This window comes from Eulemur rufifrons, chromosome 20, assembly GCF_041146395.1.
Source record: "Eulemur rufifrons isolate Redbay chromosome 20, OSU_ERuf_1, whole genome shotgun sequence".
NCBI lineage: Eukaryota > Metazoa > Chordata > Mammalia > Primates > Lemuridae > Eulemur > Eulemur rufifrons.
In genome coordinates, this window is record NC_091002.1 from 35734391 (window position 1) to 35756442 (window position 22052).

A 22052-nucleotide genomic window follows, 5' to 3' on the forward strand; every position below is an offset into this window, starting at 1 on the left:
GTGATACAGTTTCCATTGCCTTTGGAACTCAGCCACTATGCTCCCAGCTGACAGCCTGTACTAACCTGCAGCCCATGTGGAGGAGGCATCTTGGAAGTACATCCTCCAGCCATCTTAAAGCTCTTCAATCCAGATGCAAAAAAAAATAAATAAAATAAAATAATGATGATGTCTGGATCCTACTGCTACAGATATGATTTAATAAGTGGGGGTACAGCCTGGCCACTGGAATTTCTAAGACACACCAAGTGATTCTAATGAACAGAAAAGGCAAATTTGGTACCTAATATTGGCCTACTTTGTAATGAATATGGAATGAGTGCAATCTTTACCGTTCTGCTCCTGTCTCTAATGTATCTCCTTCAGAGTAAGCAGCGTAGTGTATATCAAGCTGATCCTCAAGACTTTTGATGAGACTAAGAAATCAGAGCTTCATTGGTACTGAGAGTCACTTACAACCCTTTCCAGATGCTACAGTGTTGACCTACTCTCCTTGGTCCCAACAATAAAAAAATCCAAATAAATGTGACCTTAAAAGTCACAAAACTACCCTCATTTTTTTTTGCTGAAATTTGACGGTGGCCATTTTTTATCCTGAATTTCACTACCAGCAATAATCTGAGAACCCTATAGCTCTTAGTGTAGAGTATTTATTTAACACCATGTAGTACCCAATAATGCTGTTTTTTTTCCTACCTAAAAAACATCAACGCTGAGAAAAGCAGCCAGGGCTGTACATAACTTGTGTATTCTACTTTTTTTATGTGCTTGGCTAGTAACATTAGATTTTATAATTAAACACAGTGACTTAAAAACAAAAAAACAAACCAAATGGCCTAGGTTCACAGGAACCTTAAAATCAAACTCTGAGTAATCCCCACACCTATGATTAAACAGTTTAAAGAGAACAAAACTTTTTCCTTGCATACAATGAAATAGGAAACATAATAGAACTGTTTATAAACTCTACTCATAGTAAGAAACATATTAAGATTCATGACCTTTCAGTTCACAGATGTATTGATAAGAACACTGTTTTATTTGGCCAAATAACCCAACAAAGTCAGTGTTTTATGATAAAAACCACAATTCCCTGTTCAGATACTCTGCATTTTTCTCACTGTTATAATGAGCAAAATAAATACCCTCTTTTTCTCTTCCCCTTTCATAGATGGTTTATACTCCTTTATTATTTTGATATCACTTTGAGTTTTACATCCTTTTACTCTTTAATAAAAAAGATGCTACACTGGTAAGTTTGAATTTTTATAGCCAAAATTTCAAGTTTAGTTATTAACCACAAACCTGGCTTAACTCCTACTGCCTTTCAGAAGGTACCATATTTATAATTTGTTCCAAGTGAACATTTTGGTTTTATTTCCATTTACTTATATAGCACATCTAATTGTCCTGTCCAGGTGGTCAGTTAACAGTTTATAATATCTAGACCAGATGAAATTCAAGTGTGAAGGCCTTGAAGATGTGTTTTAATTTTAAAAAGAATTAAGATTTCCATAAACTTTACAGCAGCATATCCACTCTTCTAGAGCATTCCAAAAATGTGAAGGACAGACAGAAGAATTTTCTGTTGCTACCAATATTAAAGAAAAACCACTGAAGAGCTTATGAACATTTTAAATGCAATTATACAAGCAATGCAAACCTAGAACTGCCTTTTCATGAAACTGTCATCTGAAAGACTTACAAGTCAGTTTTTCAGATATTTTTCCAGAGAGTAGTTTGAGATACATAAAATGAAATAAATCAGTGCTATACAAAATAAAAAAAATATTTTGCACCTTTATTTACAAGTTAACTCATAAACCATATTAAACATGACCAGACTACAAAGAAAGTCCTTAGCTTCGATCCTTTGTGGCTAGAAAAATAAATTATTTTAATAGCTATCTAAATCTGCCTCCTGCTTCCAGAGAAATTAATGTATTCCATATACATATTTTCAAATTGTCCCTAACCTTTACAAAGACTTCAGAGTAGATACTGCTCTATTTTAACACAGAATTGTAAACAGTCTTTTAAAAAGCTAGAGTAACTTTCTACTAGTTGGAACTGAACTTCTTAAAACATAAAAATTTTATAAATCCTTCAATCCAGGAAATTTGATTTAATTACAATTAATCTGTGGGAATATACAATACACATCTGTCAGTCATCTACAATTAGGCACAACAATTATTTCTGGAAAAAAGTTTTACTGTAGTCAGAATAAGATTTTATTCATATTCTTAAAAGCTAACTTTGTTCCCAATAACTATTCCCTCTACTATTTCTGTATACTTTAGAAGAACATATTCTCAGTCCAAAAAGAAACAATATCAAGTTATTTGACTTTTTGTTTTTTTCTTGCTTGAAACTGCTCTGTTTTGTTTTTTACAGATTTAATTAGCATTGACAAGGCTGGATCAATGGACTTCTTTTGTGATTCCTTTTGAACCTCACTCTCTTTTTCCTTTATTGCTTGAGTAAATTCTTGTTCTTTTTGTTCTCTTTGCCGGGCTTTCTCCTCAAGGATTTTTTCCATAGCTTTTGTTTTCTTGAAATTAGGATCTGAGGGATCCAAGTTGAACAAGTGGGAAGTATACATTGCCTGAAACCGTGCATCGCTAACGTTTACCTGCAAATGCAAAAGGATTAATAATCAGTAAGTTAATTAAATAAAATTAGTAAGCCAAAAGGCCCAGAAATGGGGCCAAATATACAAAGTTGGTGAGTTGTTGATTATATAAAATGCAAACCTCAGTATGTGGATTGATTCAGTACAAAACTGTTTTTCCACAGATCTTCAGTAGAGTTTTAAGGCTCAGCCGTGGACCACAATGTGCGACACACTGTTCTCACCATGCAGTGACAATCTATTTGAAAGGAATTACAGTGGTCCATATATAACATGGCCTGTAACTACAATGACCACTCAGACTGACTGACTGTACGAGTGATTCCCACAGTAGAGCTTCCCCATACTAACAGCATGAACTCAATTTCTGGCCACCATAAACAAGCCAATCTGGACATCTCCTGCTGGAGTTTTATACAAAGTCTCTGCATTCTGAGTATGTTTTAAGAAATTTTAACATTGGTGGCAAAAATAAGTAGCTACTGAGGATGACTCACAGATCAAGAGATTTAAAGACCACTAACGGGAATGTATGCATCCCTGACCAAGGTCTGGTCAGACACAAGCCCTAAATTCATCTTCTATCTTTCTATAAAAATGTTGTGGCTCTACATTTAAGAGTGTACCCTTAACTCCAGCCAGCCTTTCTGAGTGTTGCCGGGCAAGAAGGGGAAACGTGGGAAGCATGGAGCCCACCTGAAGATGGATTGTAGCTTTACTTAGTTACAGTGAGGCCAACAGACGTGACACCAAGAACAACAACAAAAACACCCCAAAAAACTTATGAAAAACATTTCTGTATAGGATTATTAATGCATGAAGGCAGATCTTATAATAGAAGATATGACTACAAATCATCCTTTGCTTTTCATAAGGAAACCAGCTCACCAAAAACTTCAGTGGAACAGAAGCATATGTGAAACTGATTTATACAAACTAGAGCTACAGAGTGGCCTCAAAGTCCCTCTACATGCTCCTTAGAAGTTATCTGTACACTACCTTCCATTCTTTGAACAAATTCCAAATTTCCCCCATAGTCTTTGGGGTTTGTTCTTCCATGTTTATGGTTGAAAGTCATTAAGTAGTTCCTAATAACTGTAGGTCTTCTGTAGAGGGCTCAAACTCATGCATAGGGACTCTACAGCCATTAAGAATATATACTACGTACTCAACAAAAAGGAAAAAGAAGGAGTGATGGAAGTAAGAAACACAGCAATTAAAAAGCATGGTCTACTGTGCTAGCCACTGTAAGCAGTGAGGGTGTGACCCAATGTGACATGAACCTACTATTATTCATCAGTAGAGCTTAATTAGGCATACCTTTCCCATGTGAGGATCATACTACATGTAATTCTAACATTAAAAACTACAGATTTTTGGTGTAACATGGCTACCAAAATACAAGTCAACTACTTCACCTGCTGTTCAACAAAAGACACAGTGATTTAATCCACCCTGGGATGAACTGATTGCGCTGGACTAAAATATAGTAGCTTTGGTTCCACCACGGGCCCTTCCTAAGACATTTTCAAGGATAACTTTGACTATGCTCAATTCCTATCTGCAGAGCTTGACTTTAGATCAAACTCAGCTTTAAAAGGCTAATGACTTATGTCTCTGGTTACCTCAAAGTCATCCTCTAATAATTCCTTCTTTTTCATGAGCTGTTTTTTCTTCTTTTTGCTCAGATTCTGGTGCTCAACAATCTTGTTGTAATTGAAGTGTTTCTTGCTGTCCTCCTCCTCATCCATCACCAGCAAAGCCATTTCAGCCTGTGGAGAGAAAAAAACAAGTGTGAATGTACAACAGTGTTTTCTCCCTCCCAAAGAGGAGTGTGGGGCACAGATATCCCCTACAGGAAAGGAGAACTCAATCACTAATGCTCCAGGAGATAACATCTCTCATGTATAAACTGACTACGGATTACCAAAAACTCAAAGAAACCTAGAGATCTCTTTATAGCAATAAGGTAGAATCTCTGGAAGCAACATCACTAAGAGCAGGAGACAGGTGAAAGCCTGTATTTAAAAACCAGACCACATCTCACTTAGTGTAACTGCTAGTAGGCTGCAAGAACAAGAGTCCTCAAAAGTCCCTTCCAATAAAAATGTCTCATTCTCACTTGGCTCTTTCTAAGCAATGACACTAAATCTAGTGAACACTTACTTTGTGACACAAATTATACTTTTCAAATGTGTACTTTTGTTTCTTAAGTAGAATTTTCTAGTATTACGAATGTGTACTTCTAACAAGGAGATATTCTTTCTTCCTTTTGCTGTCTTTTGCCTTTACTTTTTCAATACTGACACATTTCTATGAAGGTAGGCTCTTAATATTTGCTTCTGAAATCTAGTATAATGTCCATTTCCATTAAATAGGTATTTTCTATAGACCATGGGATTAAATGGGAACCCTCAAGAATTAAGTAAACAACCGTGTATACTAGTGAAAATAGAAAGTATGCTCCCAGACCTTTGTGAATCTTCCTATGTTACCACTTTAGACTGCCTTAATTTCTTTTTACTTCTGTCACTGGCACTTGCAGTTGGCTTTCTTTTTAGAGCTGATTTCCATGAAAAAAGATTTTCTTTCTTGCTCTTTAAATAACTTTAGGAGCATTACTGTCTATGCAATGAAAGGAGAGCAGAGATTGCATTAAGATGCAGAGTTTAGCTGTCCCCTCAGGCTCACTCCTGGATAGCGATGTGAACATCAGCCATACGGGTGTTGTTGCCTCCAGTTCCTGCCTCGGCAAAAATACATATGACTCTGAACCTATGGGGTGACTGAAGCATAAGGTTGACTGTATTTCCAAGAAAGACTGTAATTCTGTATATTAAATTTATGTTATTCACAATAAAAAGGGAAGTGAAATTAGCATTTGACAAGCCATAATAGCAAAGTCTGTATTATAGGACAGATTCAGACAGAACTAAAACTTATGGCAATATTACTTTGAAATTTTAATAGCATTTTCTACTCATTTATAGTACATGTTTTTAATAATGTGATATTTTCCTCTTAACCATAAAGGAAATACTGCTGGGTTTGAGATAAATTTTAATTTTGTTATTAATTGGAGAAATGTTTTGTAAATAATATTTAAAAATCATGCTGCTAAAATATTTAATTATGTCTCTTATAATTTATTTATAAATTCCATTGCTAAAATAAGTTTTCTTTTTTTAAAATTAGAAATACATGTGGACTTCATTTAAACTGTACATCTCAATTATCCACTAAGCATGTAACAATGATCATGTTTTACCTTTTGTCTTTCTATCTCAGTTTCTTCTTCTGGAGATACGCCATCTTTTGCAGATTTTATTGATTTTTTCTTTGTACCTGGTGCACCAAACCAACATCAGAGGGTTAATATTGTCAGTAAAGTAAAATTTAAATTTGTTGCTGAGACAACAAAGCCCTGCAGGGGCAGTTCCTCCTATGTTTCTAGCCCGTCCTCATACCAACTCCCTCTATGACCATGCTCCAGCCACACTGGTGTCTTTCAATTCTTCCAACATGACACAGCAAGTTCTTTCTCACCTCAGGGTCTTCCTACTCACTTTTTCCTCACCTGCAATGCTCTTCCCCCAGCTCTTTATGCCTGATTCCTTCTCATTCTATAGGTCTCAGCTCAAATGTCTCCATCTCAGAGAAGCCTTTTTGCCTACCCTATGTAAACTGAATTCCCTATTCCCTGCTTCCTCCTAGTTATATCCTCTATATTGCACCTTATTTCTTTCCTTTGAAATATTTACCATACTTTCATAATACTCTCATTTGTTTATCTGTCTAGCATGTCTTCCTAAAACTAGATTCTTTGCTGGATGCAATGCTGCTTTGTATTATTGCTGCTGTAACTCTAGCCTAGGAGAATGTCCAGTAGGCAATCAAAATATTTACTGATAGAATGAATAAGCAAGCATGGGAAGACATCATTATTGTGGTCCTAAATTCTCAGCCTTTTTCTTTTTCCTTAAACAAACAAACACCTTAAGCCTAGAGAGAAACAATTACTCTCCTAGGGAGCATTCTGAAATAAAAAGTAAATTCAAAGCAAGCAAATTTTATGTAAACCTTTTTCCTTGGAACTTCTGATGCTAACTCTAGAGAAAGCTTACTCACAATTTAAATGTGCTGATTCCAAGAAACTGGCTACCCCAAGCCATCAAACCATTTAAGTTACTCTTTGAATCCTACCCTAAGTTCTGCAATCCGACCTGACTTTACATGCCAAATGAAGCACTTTGGATAGAGAACAAGGAAACTATAATGCTCCACATTTCTCCATTATAAATTTGGTTTCCTGAAACCAGAGGATAAGGCTAAAATCCATCATCTTCTAGAAATGACCGCTCAGGTATGATAAAAAGCAGAATATGCTAAGTTTCCATTTCTCTGTCCAATTCCCAAGAATCTCACATCCTATAATAGACTTTATTAATCTTGATCTCCTTTTCATCAATAAAATGTCAGCGCTAAAAAGCTATAACAACCAGGAAATAATTTTGACTTTCCTGTTGAGAACTATTCTGGCCCACTAGTCACAAGGGATAAAAAACAGGGAAACTTCATAAAATCCTTCTCTTTACAATGCCAGCTTGGAGTTGCTCCAGGAGCAAGTCTTTTGGGGTTCATGTGTGTGGTATAAAGATTAGGGAAAGGCAAAATGCATGAGAACAAATAGAAAGTGCTTCCAGTGGGCTCTGTACTAACTTAGCAAGTATGGCTTGAGCCTTACCAAACACATTCTCACACATACCAACAAGGTAAGAATGAAAGCATTCAGGAAAGAATGAATGGTGCATACAAAATGGAAACAAGGCTCCCTGGATATGGGAAGATGATTTAGGGATTCAAGGAAAAAGAGGTGCAAGAGAAGCTGGCTTTTAGCTATAATTAAGCAGAATAAATGCAAAAGGGATAAAATGAAATATACATGTGTTTTGTATATTTGAGCAGAAAAAGCTTATATAACTTCATGTACGGATTTTTAAAAATTATACATGTATCAACACAAACATATAAACAAATTCATTTCATACTTTTAATTCTTCATAGCCTTTGCAGAGAGAGACCTAGAGTAGATGTGTTGTAAAGAAAAGTAGCGAAAGCACCTAATAAAGTGATTATTCCTCTTTCTATTTCCTCTTATCCTTTTATAGAGTCAATCTGACTGGCTCTAAGGATACTTCCCAGAAAGGAATCCTCAGGAAACTTAACCACATTACCAGAAGTCTCCTATAATAAAACAGGGGGGTGCTGACCCTTCCCAATGTGATCAGTGACTGTACCCCACAAGAAAGACTTGCTTATAAGCCACTAAGGGAGCTACACAAATACTAGTAATTTTAAAAGAATAATTAGTGTAGATTGTTTCCACTCATCTCACCTTTTTCTTCAGATTCCATTGAAAACTACCAAAATGGGCTGGCTTACCTATTTTTTTAACTTCTTCTGCAAAGTATGGGTCATTCAAATCAACATCAGAGGGAAGTTCATCTTCACTGGCCTCTTCAGCAAGAGCCTTAAAGTTGAATGTAAAAATACATACAGTTTCATTATTCTAATAATGTATGTATATGAAGAAAAATCATGTGTATTTCTTTTAAATCAAGTAGTTCAGTCTAAAATTAAACTAGTTTTTTAAATGGATCAGTTTATAAAATAACTCCCACCTAACTCAATATTTTAAAACAAATAATTATGGAATATGTAATAAATGCAGGAAACTATGTAGGGCTTTTAGGAGAAATCAAGTTATACATGGTTTCTGCCCGCAAAAATTTTATAATCTATTAAAAGAAATTGGACACATAAACATATACGTAATAGTAATTCAAAATGGAAAGTGTTAGAAGAGACATAAAGCGATGCAGACATACAAAGGAAAATACTTTTAGATGGGTGATCAGTGAAGAGAGATGGCCTTATTGCTCATAAAATTGAGAAATGACAGTGACTATCAACAGCTTGACGTAGTACACTGTGTGTTACCTTTTAAATTATTACTTAGAGCAATTTATTTGCTGGTTAATTAAAGAAAATTTTTATAATGAAATTTTAAAACATATACAAAAATAATGATAATGTAATGAAACCCCTGTTCTCATAAGCCAATTTAAAAAATTATCTTATTTTATCTATACCCCACCCTTGAAAACTGCTGAGCTATTTTTAAGTAAATCTATTGGTTAAATTTTTCCTAATCAAATTTGAATAGACTGTCTACTAAATTAGTACATTCAAATTAAGAAATCAAGCCTATAAAATAAATAGAACATATATGAACTAAGATCAGACTAACCAGATTGAGTTTATCTCCAGGAATCTAAAACATTTCTAAGTCATTTTAATAAAAATGTTTAGAATGCATTATTGCTAAACATCATCATGCAGGCAAAAAGACCCACTAAGCCCTAAAGAATATTTATTTTGACATTAACATCCTTTTAAGAACAAGTGCTTCTAAGAATTTTTTCAACAAACTATTATATGGATTCAGCAGTCACATAATATTTTAATGCAGATTATTAACTACTTATCTGCTCACACATTTCTTTAACTGCTTTATAGATCTAAACAATAGTTAGGTCAAGATACTAAATACCAGGCCGGGCACGGTGGCTCACGCCTGTAATCCTAGCAGAGGCAGGAGGATCACTAGAGATCAGGAGTTCGCAACCAGCCTGAGCAAGAGTGAGACCCCTGTCTCTACTAAAAATAGAAAGAAATTAGCTGGACAACTAAAAATATATATAGAAAAAATTAGCCGGGCATGGTGGCGCATGCCTGTAGTCCCAGCTACTCGGGAGGCTGAGGCAGGAGGATTGCTTGAGTCCGGGAGTTTGAAGTTGCTGTGAGCTAGGCTGTCGCCAGGGCACTCTAGCCTGGGCAACAAAGTGAGACTCTGTCTCAAAAAAAAAAAAAAAAAAAAAAAGATACTAAATAACATGGCACATAAACATGTGTTTATTTCTTCAGTAATAATTTTTCAGTATCAAAATTGAAGTCACTGAATAAAAAGGGGGCAAAAATATTTTTAACTTTTAGAAAATTCTTGAAACTCTTCTATATAAAAAGAACCTATGGAGTTGGAGTCATCAAGTCCAGTACAAAGCACTGAGTCTAGAACATAATGGACACTCAACAATCGTATTTTGAATATTGTTGATAAAATGAGACTTAGACCAACAAAGGGAAAAAGTAAAAGCCCAAGATAAGCTCAAAGCTTCTAGCAAATGAAAATCAAACAATATAACTGCTACAAGTCTTAGAGTGACTACTTACTTTATTGACTCCATACAGACCCACTTAAAAATTTTCCAATAAACTGATAGCTTAACCACTTGTGGAGTTATTCCATTTAAAAGATATTTTACTGCCTAGTCTGAAAGGAACCTCTGGGGAAGATGAAAGGTAGCACATCAATGGGGGTAGGGATCTTACCCCATTTCTCCATTTTACTATCCATTTCCACGTACAATGATTACAGTAGAAGTACAAAAACTACTCCTTTGCATCATTCAACTTTGCAGCCCTCTACATTACTGCACTGAAAGTAATAGCTGTACCAAAAGCACCATGAGCTCACACAGTATAAACAGTACAGTACAGTAGAAAGAACACTGAACTGAGACAGCGTGGATTCTGGTCTCAGCTTGGCCAATGGCATGCTGCGTAACCTCAGACAAATCACCTAATTTTCTACAACTATAAAACAACATAGTGGGACTAGCATTAATCATTTGAGATTCCCCAAGTTGTAAAATTTTGTGATTATCAGTAATAACACTGTAAGGCAATGACACCACCACCAGAATGCTGCATTTTTCAGTGACCAGATAAGAGTATTTTTTTAGTAGGAAATACCATAAGTGGTCTCTGCTATTACTAAGGACTCTAACTCTGCAAAAGATATTATCCCCTGAACAGTGGGAATCAAATCATATTTTCCAATATTAACATATAAGAAATAACTCTTGATAAGGGATTTGATGACAATAGACGTTAAAAGAGTCATATGATAATACTGCAAAAATACAGGTTGAGAGGTGGAAATGTATAGCATAATTTCACTCATGTTAAAAAAATCTATATGCCTATATCCTCAAGTAAAAAAGTCTCTTCCTCAAAAACACAGAACAGAATCATACTGCTTTATATTTAGACATCAACTAAACTATGTATTTCATTATGTAGCACATAGATGTAAAATGTTAGGGTGCAGCAGTTAAAGTGGTTCTGGACTCCTACCAGGCTTTGTACACACCATTATGTGGTCTTGCTGAAAAGACTTAACCTATTGAATTCTTTCTTAAAACTGGGATGATAACAAGGTCTACTCCAGTGAATGGTTACATTCTGTAATAATGACGCCAAGCACCGGTACCTTCTTTTTTTTTGAGACAAGGTCTCTCTTGCTGGAGTATAGTGGTATCATCATAGATCACCGCAACCTCAAACTCCTGGGCTTAAGTAATAATCCTCCTGCCTGAGCCTCCCAAAGTGCTAGGATTACAGGCATGAGCCACTATGCCCAGACCCCTGGTACCTTCTGATACATGGTTGGTATTCAATAAATGTTTGGTCCTAATTAACACTGATACCTTTTGTTTCTTTTTCAGTCTTTTTTTCTCTTTCTTCTTCTCTAAAAATTGTTCCCAAGGGGTCAGTTTATCCTTTCCTTCCAATTTGTTTTTGACCATCTCTTCTGCACTTTCTTTAAGACCTGAGGAAAAAAATCCAAATAGTTTAGTGTAAAATGTCCTTCAATTACTTTAAAGTCTAATTTATAAAAAACAAAAGTTATTTACACATATGTAATAGAGTAACAAGATAAGTGCAATAGTGAATGTTTGTAATACCCCAATATCATAGAGTGACATGGGATCGTTAAAGCTATTTCCTAACAACAAACAATAATAAACCTAACCAAATAAAATTAAAAAAAAACAAACAAACCCAGCAACTTGATAAATAGTCAATCCACTAAGGAACAATACTTTATTTAAGCTCATCCTTTGTTTCTCTATACTTGTTTTGACCCTCTAAGAAAAATTCTGGAATAAAATCTTCTCAGGATATGATTACTAATTAATTTTTTTTTTTGGTAGCAAAAAACAAGTGGTTTCTCTTGTCTTTAACATAATTATCTCTACTGCTTCTGTCATCCAAGTGAAAGCCTGTGTTCCCTGGAAACTACAGATTTTTAACAAAAACTGTTTAATAAGGCAATCCCAGTTGAAATACCCCATGAGAAAAGAATTCTTAATCTCTCCTTAAGCACTCTGTGAGGCTACCTAGTTAAGATCAAAAGGACCACCAAGTTGAGATTCTCCTTTTTATGGTTTAGTTCTTCCAATACTGCTATTTGCTCTTATATTTCATCTCTAAAGGTCTTTGTTGCTATAGTGTGCTGCTGTTGATCCATGTTTCTAGGTGTCTTATGTGATAACTGAAGAGGGGTAAGAAGGTGGGAGTAAAAGCCCCAATGCTGATCTATCAGTCTACGAAGACCCTCACTACTGCCAAAGTGAAAGAAATGTAAATAGTGTGCCATATTGTTTGATAATAAAGACGTTTATTTTATTTTGTAGTATTTTTGGAGGACATGGTTGGGTGGGGCTTCAGATATTTAGATGACATAATAAAATCCATTTAAAAATAATAAATACAATGATTTGAGATGCTCTTTTAAAGAGAGACATGGCTAATCCAGATCATCTTCCCAGATACATTATAAATTCTAAGGAAGTGGAAACAATCCTAAAAATATTATAAATCTTTTTGTTGATGAGTAGACAGAGACTGAGAACATTTAGCAACTTATCTAGGAACATGCAGGTAGAAAGCTGCAGAGCTAGAATTTGAACTCCTATCGCCCTCTATACTATTACCAAATACATATAAAATGCTGGTTTGACCTAAACAATGAAGAAATGTATACCCCAAAATAAAATCTAAAGGTTTGGGCCTCAGGTTCCTTATCTGTAAAATGAATGGTCTAGATCAGAACAATGCAACCTTTCCCTCCCACGTGTACCCTTTTCCCCTCTCAAACAAAATATCTAGTATAATAGAAGTCCAAATATATAACCTAAAAGTAGTGCTTTTGGGCCTTGAACCTCCCAAAAAACAGTTTGAAACAGCTGGAATATATGATCTGTAAGGTACCTTCCTTGGTTTTTAACCTAAGACTTAATCTCCAAATTTCTACAACTTAGAAAAGTATTAAATTACACTCAAGGTTATATAAGATTTGTTTTTATGACATATTGCTGTTAGAGTTTCTGATCTATTAAATGCCAAATCAGAAACACAACTTTCCATTCAAAAATGTTTTTTATGAGGAAAACATAATTTATTTTACTAAACAGCTTTTAGGAAAAATGTGGATTATATAAATCCATGATTCAATAGATAAACAGCACCTAAGAAATGTAAACTGGCATCTTCATTTGGGAAAAAGCAGCAAATTCTGATAAAGCAAATTGATTTCTAATGACAAAAGAAAATAATTTATATATTATGCCTACAGATCAGCACATAATCAGTTGTCTCAAATTTTAAAAGTACAGTATTATATTATTAGGTGTTTAATACTCTTTAAAGTCTACATAAAGATTTTATTACTTCAAAATATTAAATTAATATCAGTATTTTTAACCAAAAAACTATTTTCTGATTAATTTTGATCCTTGGAACTTAAATTCTACTTCTAGCTCAGCACATGTTAATGAAGGTTCTGTGTTATTTCTTTCAAGTGACTAAAGCACTGGTTCTTTTTTATTTTCCTGGAGTGCAGTGGCACCATCATAGCAACCTTGAGGGTTCAAGCAATCCTCCGCCTCAGGCTCCGAGTAGCTGTAGACCCAGCTAAACTTTTTATTTTATTTTTGTAGCAATGGGATCTTGCTATGTTGTCTAGGCTAGTCTCAAACTCCTGGCCTCAAGTAATCCTCCTGCCTTGGCCTCCCAAAGTGCTGGGATTACAGCCATGAGACACCATGCTTGGTTTGATGTTTCTGAACTTTTTCTGGAGACATGGATACCTTGAGAATTTAATAAAAGCTATGGACTCTTTCCCTGGAATACTGTACTGGATAAACTTGCCTACAATGTTCAGGGAGTTTATGAATACCCAATGATCAACTCGGTGTAAGGATCTAAGGGCCTCAAGGAAACAAAAGCGGCTGAAGAGGCCTAGGGGAAGAAAACAGTTCATCTCCCACAACTTCAAAATTTACCAGCACTGACATTTGTAGGTTCCACATCAGGGTTCTCAATTTCAGCACTCTTGTCATTTTGGACCAGATAATTCTTTGTGAAGGGTTATCCTGTGCATTGTAAGATATTTAGCAGTATCTCTAGTCTATCCACTAGATGCCAGTATCCCTAGTCGAGACAATCAAAAATGTCTCTAGACATTGCCAAATGTTCTCTTGAAGGGTAAAATCATCTCTAGTTCAGAACCACTGGTCTAGACAATGATTAGAAGTCATTTCTGAAAAGAAGGCCTATGTCACTGTTTGTACCACATAAGTGGTATTATTTTATTTACATGTCTTCCAACTTTACAAGTTTCATCTGAGTATGCCTTTTCTTCCAACTAGATCAAAAGCAGCTTAAAGTCACCTTCTTTCATATTCCCTAATATTTAGCATAGTGCCAGACACATAGTGAGTACTTAATAAACACTTAATTGATCTGTCTTTAGGGAGGGATTCTTACTTTAAGCCAACTGTTTGATCTTTCATGTTTGGAACATATTCTCTCTAACAGAAAATGAATCAAAACTTTAAGATTTAAATAAATGGTCTTTATCCCTAAGTGGTTCAAGTGGTTAAAAAAAGGAAAAAAAAAAAAAAACTTATAGCTCCAGAATTCATTAAATATTTATTCTCAGGAATTTTTTTTGGTACTTAGTTGGTTTACAACAATAAAGAAATAGTATCTTCAATTAAATACAGTCTTAATTTTTTTTGCATGGCTCTCACTTAACACACCAAAATAGCAGAATAACAAACACACTGCAATGAATTAACACACCATCATGATAACTTAAAAAATGCTTTGTTCTCATTGTCATCATGAGGTCATTTAAATCTCTTGCCACAGATCACAGTTGTTTATGTTCCAAGTTCTTAAAAATATGCCCATCCCAGAAGCCTCTTGGCATATACACAAGAACATTCTTCAGAGACAGTTTTAGCCTCATTTGAGAGCAGCCACTATGTGACTGAAAAACAACTTCATTAAAACTTTTTTAGTTTTGCACAAATTTGTTTTAAAAAATTTTAAGTGTATAGCTAAGGACTGCCGAATTAGTTAAAAATAACATCAATAATCCTACAAATAAATAAGGGGCAAAAACCCCTTTCAAAGTCAACTATGAACACAGATGACTCAATTATGACAATAATAACTGAAGCACAATCCATTCAGAATTATTTTGGCAGTTTGCATACATATCAAAATACTTTTAAATATCCTTACAAAGTCCTTATAAAATAAGGGTATATATTCCTCCTGACCTTATTCATTTGAAATATTTGAAAAGTCTTCAAAGAGCAGGACACGAATAGCTAACTCCACTAGGTACTACAATTGGCTTTGTTCATAAAAACACAATGCATGTTTAAGATTTCTGATATAGGCTGAAACCAGCACTCTATTTAAATGAGGACTTAGGATCCATCTAGAATATTCATGAACACTTACGGCTCAATCTTTTTTTTATAGTTGTATGTTATAAATCAGACTGTGTAACACTCAATTCCAAAAGTAGCTTTTGAAATGAAACTAGCTTCCACCAGTGTCACCATAACTCCAAATTTGGAATTCACTCTGGGTACAAGGCTAACTTATAGAGGAAAACCACCAACCATGCCCCAAGGAACACTGTCACCAAAGATACCCCTTCAAACTGGCATGTTATCTCGAAGGATCTGGGGAGAAGGACACATTTACTCATAAAACAGCAGTCACAGGAATACTTAGTCCAGATGAGTAACGGGGATCTTTGCCAGTGCCATTTTTTCCTCTATGGTAAGGTAAGGTGACTATGTATGTAGGGTACATTTAAAACATACTGGATAAGCCAAATTATCAACTTTGTAATGAGAAAGATGAAGATTTGAATCGTGCCTAGCATATAGCACACTCCTTATAAATGTCTGCAGAATAAAAGATCAAATGAAAAGAAAAATGAGTCAAATTTTTCCCCAACCTATGGACAAGGAGCAACAATGCATAAAATTAAAAGGTAAAATAACTACTGGCCTTGCAAACAATAGTAAACAGCAAAAATTGCCAATCAGCCTGAGCCAACAGATGCTCTTTGGCTGCACTTAATACTGTTATATCTACCTTATGGAAACAACACATATAGCTAATAAAGATAACAAGGATAAGAGGGCATAGGCAAGCTGCTAGACTGGGAATTGTTTCTCATACAACTGTTAATTCTGTATCTCCCAAAACATTCAATGAAGTATCCACAGAAGATATGCCCAAAGTGTGCAACAAATGAGCAAAGATTAATACTTTTTGTTGTTGACTGTCTAAAACCTATTTCACTGGATAGGAACTGTTTTACATTCGTCTTGAATTTGAGCTTATCATACTCTCACCTCTTCCAAATCTCCTTTTACTCTATCTTGAAATAATGCCTTCCATTTGCAAGTATATTCAGTTTACTGTAAATCAAGCTGCTCCTGCTTCTTAGAATCAAATATTCTTAAAAAGCTGACTTCAAATATAAGACATTTGGACCTCATTAGGGAGCTATTGTTTCCTGTATTTGCCTGTACTTTATTTGTATGTTTTCTTTGCCTTTCAAGTAGTTTGTAATCACAATGTACATAATATCAAGCTGTCCTAGTACTAACAGACTAAATTCTGGCTAAGTCTGGTGAAGCCATTTAGCTAATTAGTTTATGGCAAAGAGTACTGAAGAACTACTTGTTCTATTGTTATTTTTACACATGTTTACAGGCAAGGTAGAAAATAAATGAAAACTTTTACATGAATGGCCAAGATATAAGGAAACAAGGGGAATTTCTTGGACTCGATTACAACAAGAAAGCTCAAACAGAAATAGTAAAATAGCTTAGAAGCATTTTCCTTGGGGACATTTCACTAATCTTCTATGGTCTAGTATGATCTTAGGTTTTAATGGGCTGCTGGCCAAGGAGGCAGGAGACAGAGTATGAAGCCTGATCATGGTGGGAGGTCCCATCAGAAACTACTATGCTTAAGGGTGCTCTCAGTGGGTGATGTCCCCACTCCCTCAACACATGCCTCTTAGGGCTTTGGCTATGGGCAGAACAAGGGAAGTAAAAATATACTTTTCCCGCAGAGAATTTAAAACCACAAGCCCACAAATCCATGAGTTTGTGGCTGGAATTCACACTACTTGTGTGGCCCCAAATACTCCAATCCAAAAATTTAGTTTCAATTGGTCTTGGATTGGAAGTGCTGTTAGGCACCTGGCAAATACTCTCTAAAAGGAACACTTTTGACCCAGGCTTCTAAGGATTCCCATAAGTAAACATAGATCCAAGAACAGTTGAGATCACAATCAAAATTCACTATAAAACAGAGTGTGCAGAAACAAAAAACTACAAGTAAGAACCATAAAGACTATGATTTTTAGAATTATCAGATATAGAATACAAAATCAGCACATTTAAAAACAGAAGAGGAATTTAAAAGACCAGACTATCAAAATGAGATGAACTTGGAAAAAAATCCACAGCCCACTAGACAGAGGTGAAGAAAGAATTAATGAAGTGAAAGAAAAAAAACTGAAAAAATTACCCAGCATACTACATAAATTCAAAGATACAGAAAATATGAGTTATCAGATATGAAGTGAGAAAGCACCACACATACCAAATAGGATTTTCAGAAGGAAAAAAAGGGAACATAAGGAAAATATAATACTTTAAGAGAAATAGCTGAAAAGTTTTCAGAACTGATGAAAGATATTAATCTTCAGGATTCTGGGTACCCAATTAATTCCAAATAAGATTAAAGCTAACAAACAAAAAATGACCTAGATACATCATAGTGCAACTCTAGAACACCTAAGCCAATGAAAATGTCTTAAAAGCAAGGTATCCAAGACAGCATTGGAGAGCAAGGCCATACCTGTCCTGATAGGATTCAAAGTGGGCTCTGAGGGATTAAGATAGTGTGCTCTTTAGTCACACTTGCTTCCTCACTTGCACGTCTGTCAATGGAAGTCAAGAAGCCTTCCATTTATTGCGAGCTCACAATAAATTTATCCCTTTACCATTAAGAGGGGGCACTGGTTTCGAGTATCTAAGACAATAGCAGATACCCTTCCCTCCCTAATTCTCAACATTCACAGGTTCACCACCACAATCTATCTTCAGGAATCATCCCACCAGGAATACTCTCTTCATGCTCTTTATCCCTGATCATTTTGGGTACCATAAAAAGCCCCTTATCATCAGGTTCCCCTTAATATCCCAAGTTCTAAACCCCAGAAGGTAACCACACATCCACTCTTCTGCCCCTACCCACTCCCCACCAACTCTCTACCACTAAAGTCTATGGAATTCACAGTATACTATCAGCAAAATTCATTATCCCTGAACATTTTCTCCATCTTCTTTTTCTAACTGCAACCTGGCTCTCCCCCAAGGATACTGCATGCTGCAGCCCTTTCAATGGTTGTTGTTGGTTCATGTTTTGGTTTCTTCATTGAACCCTCATACCAACTAGCCTAGAGGGAGGCCAGGTGTGGTGGTCATTAGTGTTCTTCATCCAGTTTTAGGGAGTGTGGCACTGGTCTAGAGATAGGCAAACTAACTAAATGACCAGTAAAACAGAGAGTCAAACAACAGATACACAGTTTTGAAACTCTGGTACATGACAGAGGTGACATGTCAAATTAACAGGGGAAAGGAGAGATTACTTAATAAATGGACTAGGATAAAAAAGATTTTCTATGTGCACAGGATAAAACTGGATCCCTATCTCATATTAAAAAATTAACTCGAGATGGATCAAGGACTTAAATTTCCAAAACCTTAAGTCTTTTAGTAGAAGATAAAAGGTAACATTGCTCTCATCTGTATAAAAACGGCTTTCTTCATTTGGAAGGGGTTGTTGAAAATAACAAAAAAAATTTTTTTAAAAAAGCTTTCTTAGCTAGAACACAGGAATTATTAAACATTAAAGATAAATTTGACAATATTAAAATCAAATACTCTTGTTAATTAGATGACATACAGAAGCAAAGGAAGAGAGAAGAGAGAAAGAGAGAATTACAAACTAGAAGATATTTGCTGTCCTACAAAAGATAAAAGATTAGTATCAAAGATAAAGAACTCCTAAAAGCCAACAGGAAAAGCATTAACAGAAAAATGGCCAAAAGACATCTATTAGAATTTCAACCAAGGAGGAAACATATATGGTTCAATTTCACTGGTGATAGTAATGCAAATCAAGTGCTGCTGGTGGGACTGTAAACCAATACCACCACACTTATAAAGTTGAACATTCGGAAGGGTGTGGTGGCTCACACTTGTAGTCCCAGCTACTAGAGAGGCTGAAGCAGGACTATCGCTTGAAGCCAGGAGCTGGGGGTTGCAATCAGCTATGATTGTGCTACTGCACTTCAGGCTGGGCAACAGATCAAGACCCTATCTTTAAAAAAATAAATAAATAAAGTTGAACATTTACATATCCTATAACACAGACTTCTCATTTGATGGGAGCTGAACAACAATTAAAGTGAGGAAGAAAAATACCCTCACACTCCCTTCCCCTAGTCCGTTACATGGGGCAAATGCTGTCAATATGTAAGGACTAATACAGGGCTCCTCCCATACAAAAGCAGCAAATGTAGCTTGCCTTGCTACCAGTTCAAGCTTCACCTTGGACCTCAAGGCTGAAAAGTACCATTGTATAATAATATAGTCAGTAAACAGTTGTCTGCAATGGTCTAACTGAAAAGATACTGAGAAAGGCTGGAAAATCTTTCAGAACACAGGAAATATGGTATATGGTCCCAGAGTGGGAGTAAACTTTGTACCAAACCAAAGACCTACACAAAAGTGCTTATGCCCTATCCTTTATGTGGTTTCAAAAGCCCAAACCTATCATAAAAACTAGATTTTATTTCATGTATAATTTTATCAGCATTTCTGAGCCTTTAAAAGTTAAAAAATAAATAAAAAGTTCCCCAGTCAGTACCACAAGCTAATAAAACCCTTTCAAAAAAAAACAAAAAACAAAAACTTTGACAAGAGACATGAAGATTTTCTACTCTAGGGAATTTATCTCCAAGAAAATTTAATAAAAGGTCATTACTTTATCCATAATAGCAAGACTTTATAAAGAACCTAAAGTATAGCATCAGGGGAGTAATTCATAAGTTATAAATCAGAAACACAATGGACTATGATGCAGGCATTATTACAATGAAGATTATTTAGGAACACATAAAAATAAGTATGATAAATGAAACAAAGCAGAATGCAAAATAGGAGTGTAACAGAATCAACTATGTATACTTGTAGAAGATAATATGTAAAAATGAATGTGTTAAGGTAATAAACTTGTAAGTTATATGACTTTTCAATTTCAGATTAAAAAGGACAGCAGTTATGAAACTGTTGAAAGCAAGTAGTCTGAGTGAATTCTGTCACAATCACATATGGAACATATGGCTACTTTGCTAGCAGGCAGTTAGTATATAGATAGAATGATGATGTGGGACAACCACAAATAGAATAGGGAAAAGTTTTGCTTTACAGACCAAAGAATTCACAACTTCAAACAAATCAGCACAGCTGTGGACTATGGGAAAACAATACATGCAAGAAGCTCTGTCTTCTTGGGCTGACTTCCAGTAGATTGCAAGTCTAAGGCAAAGTGAAGGGAAAAAAAAGAAAAGAAAACAAAAGAAAAAGTACTATGGTCTGGAAATAGTGGCTACAGATGCAAACAATACAACTGGTAAAAAGTGATACATGTGCAGAGAGGGAAGGACCACATTAACAGAATCAACCTAGATGCTTGCAACCAGAGGCCCTTACTGATTTACACATTTAACTGGGATCCTATGGGAGTAAAAACCCGGATCAATTAACCTGAAACTTCTCAAGATATGGGAATTTTAGCACTTTCTAAAACTACTAGCATAAAAATATTGTTAGTTTTTGCTTTAAATCTTTGTTAAAAGCTTCCTGGAAAACCTTTTATAAAAATTAAATCTTCATATTATTAAGGGAGAAAATAATCTTTCAAATATTCAGGAAACACTGAGCAATTTACTAGCAACTATATGGAGAAAATGTGCTAGCAACATTTTTAGATAACCCTAGCTGCTTCTCATTTTTATTATACATTCCACACGACTCAGATGTTTTTTGCACAGTATGAAGTGTCAGCTTATTACCTTATGAAGCCTTTACAGTCAACCTGTTAAACTGATGATTCAAGAAAGGGGCATACACTTTAAAATTCTAGCCACTTACTAGCTGTATGACTTTGTACACGCTACAACAGTGCACTGTGACCTGGTTTCCTCCCCATCACCAAAATATGAGGCAAACTGCAAATTCTTTTGGCTTATTTTTAAGTTCAGGTTTTCCATTTAATGTCCTCCCCTACACTCAACTCAAAATTTTAAACATCTGGTTATTTTAAAAGTTCTGACTGAAAAACCATTTCTGTGAATACATTTCAAATAATGAGTATATTGGCAAAAAATGGAAATGGAGATATAGCCAAAAGTAAATAGTGAACAGGTTTTGAGATGTCTAAAAATTAAAATGTTTGAAATGGGGCTGCCTAACAAAATGAATGCCCAACTGATTCAAAAACATTTTACTTCTGAATAACGAATAATACAATGGCCATATAGGCATGTCACCGATGTCTCTGTGTTTAAGCTTCTCAATGGAATACTGAACAGAAGAATAAAAATAACGGTGAAGAAAAGAAGGACAAAGGATAAAGAGCAGATAGCACAATGAAAATGGAATTACAAATGTAAAGAGCGGAGGAAAGCGAGACTTACTATGTCCAATTCCTCTCTTCCCATTTGCACTTGAACCCATACTTGTGACTTTCATCCACCACCATCCCAACAAAACCATTCAACATTACTGATGATCTCTCCACATTGCTAAATCCAATGGTCATTCTCAGTCTTAGTATTTTATTGACCAATATTCTCACTGAAATGCTTTTTTCACTTGGCTGGTTGAATACCCCACAATTCCAAATTTCCTCTTTGCTTCTCTGGTAGCCTCTCCCCAGATGCTTTGGGTGGTCCCTCCTCATTCCTCTACCTCTAAATGCTGGAGTGCTCCAATGATCAGTTTTTGAACCTCCTTTCTTTTCTACCTATATTTACTACCTTGTTTTT

The 22052-nt window shown here is 35.3% G+C and overlaps 1 protein-coding gene across 2 annotated transcripts in view; it reads right to left on the reverse strand.

Moving 5' to 3' along the window:
* Window positions 1-1785: 1785 nt before the first annotated feature.
* Window positions 1786-22052, reverse strand: part of ESF1 (ESF1 nucleolar pre-rRNA processing protein homolog) — a 44587-nt gene continuing 24320 nt past the window's right edge. For both annotated transcript variants that reach the window (XM_069495570.1, XM_069495569.1), the window contains exons 10-14: window positions 11248-11369; window positions 8078-8165; window positions 5904-5980; window positions 4261-4407; window positions 1786-2635 (exon numbers count right to left, since the gene is read on the reverse strand). In XM_069495570.1, coding sequence (XP_069351671.1) covers window positions 2342-2635; window positions 4261-4407; window positions 5904-5980; window positions 8078-8165; window positions 11248-11369 — 728 coding nt within the window. In that variant the 3' untranslated portion in view covers window positions 1786-2341. The remainder of the gene's footprint in view (window positions 2636-4260; window positions 4408-5903; window positions 5981-8077; window positions 8166-11247; window positions 11370-22052) is intronic.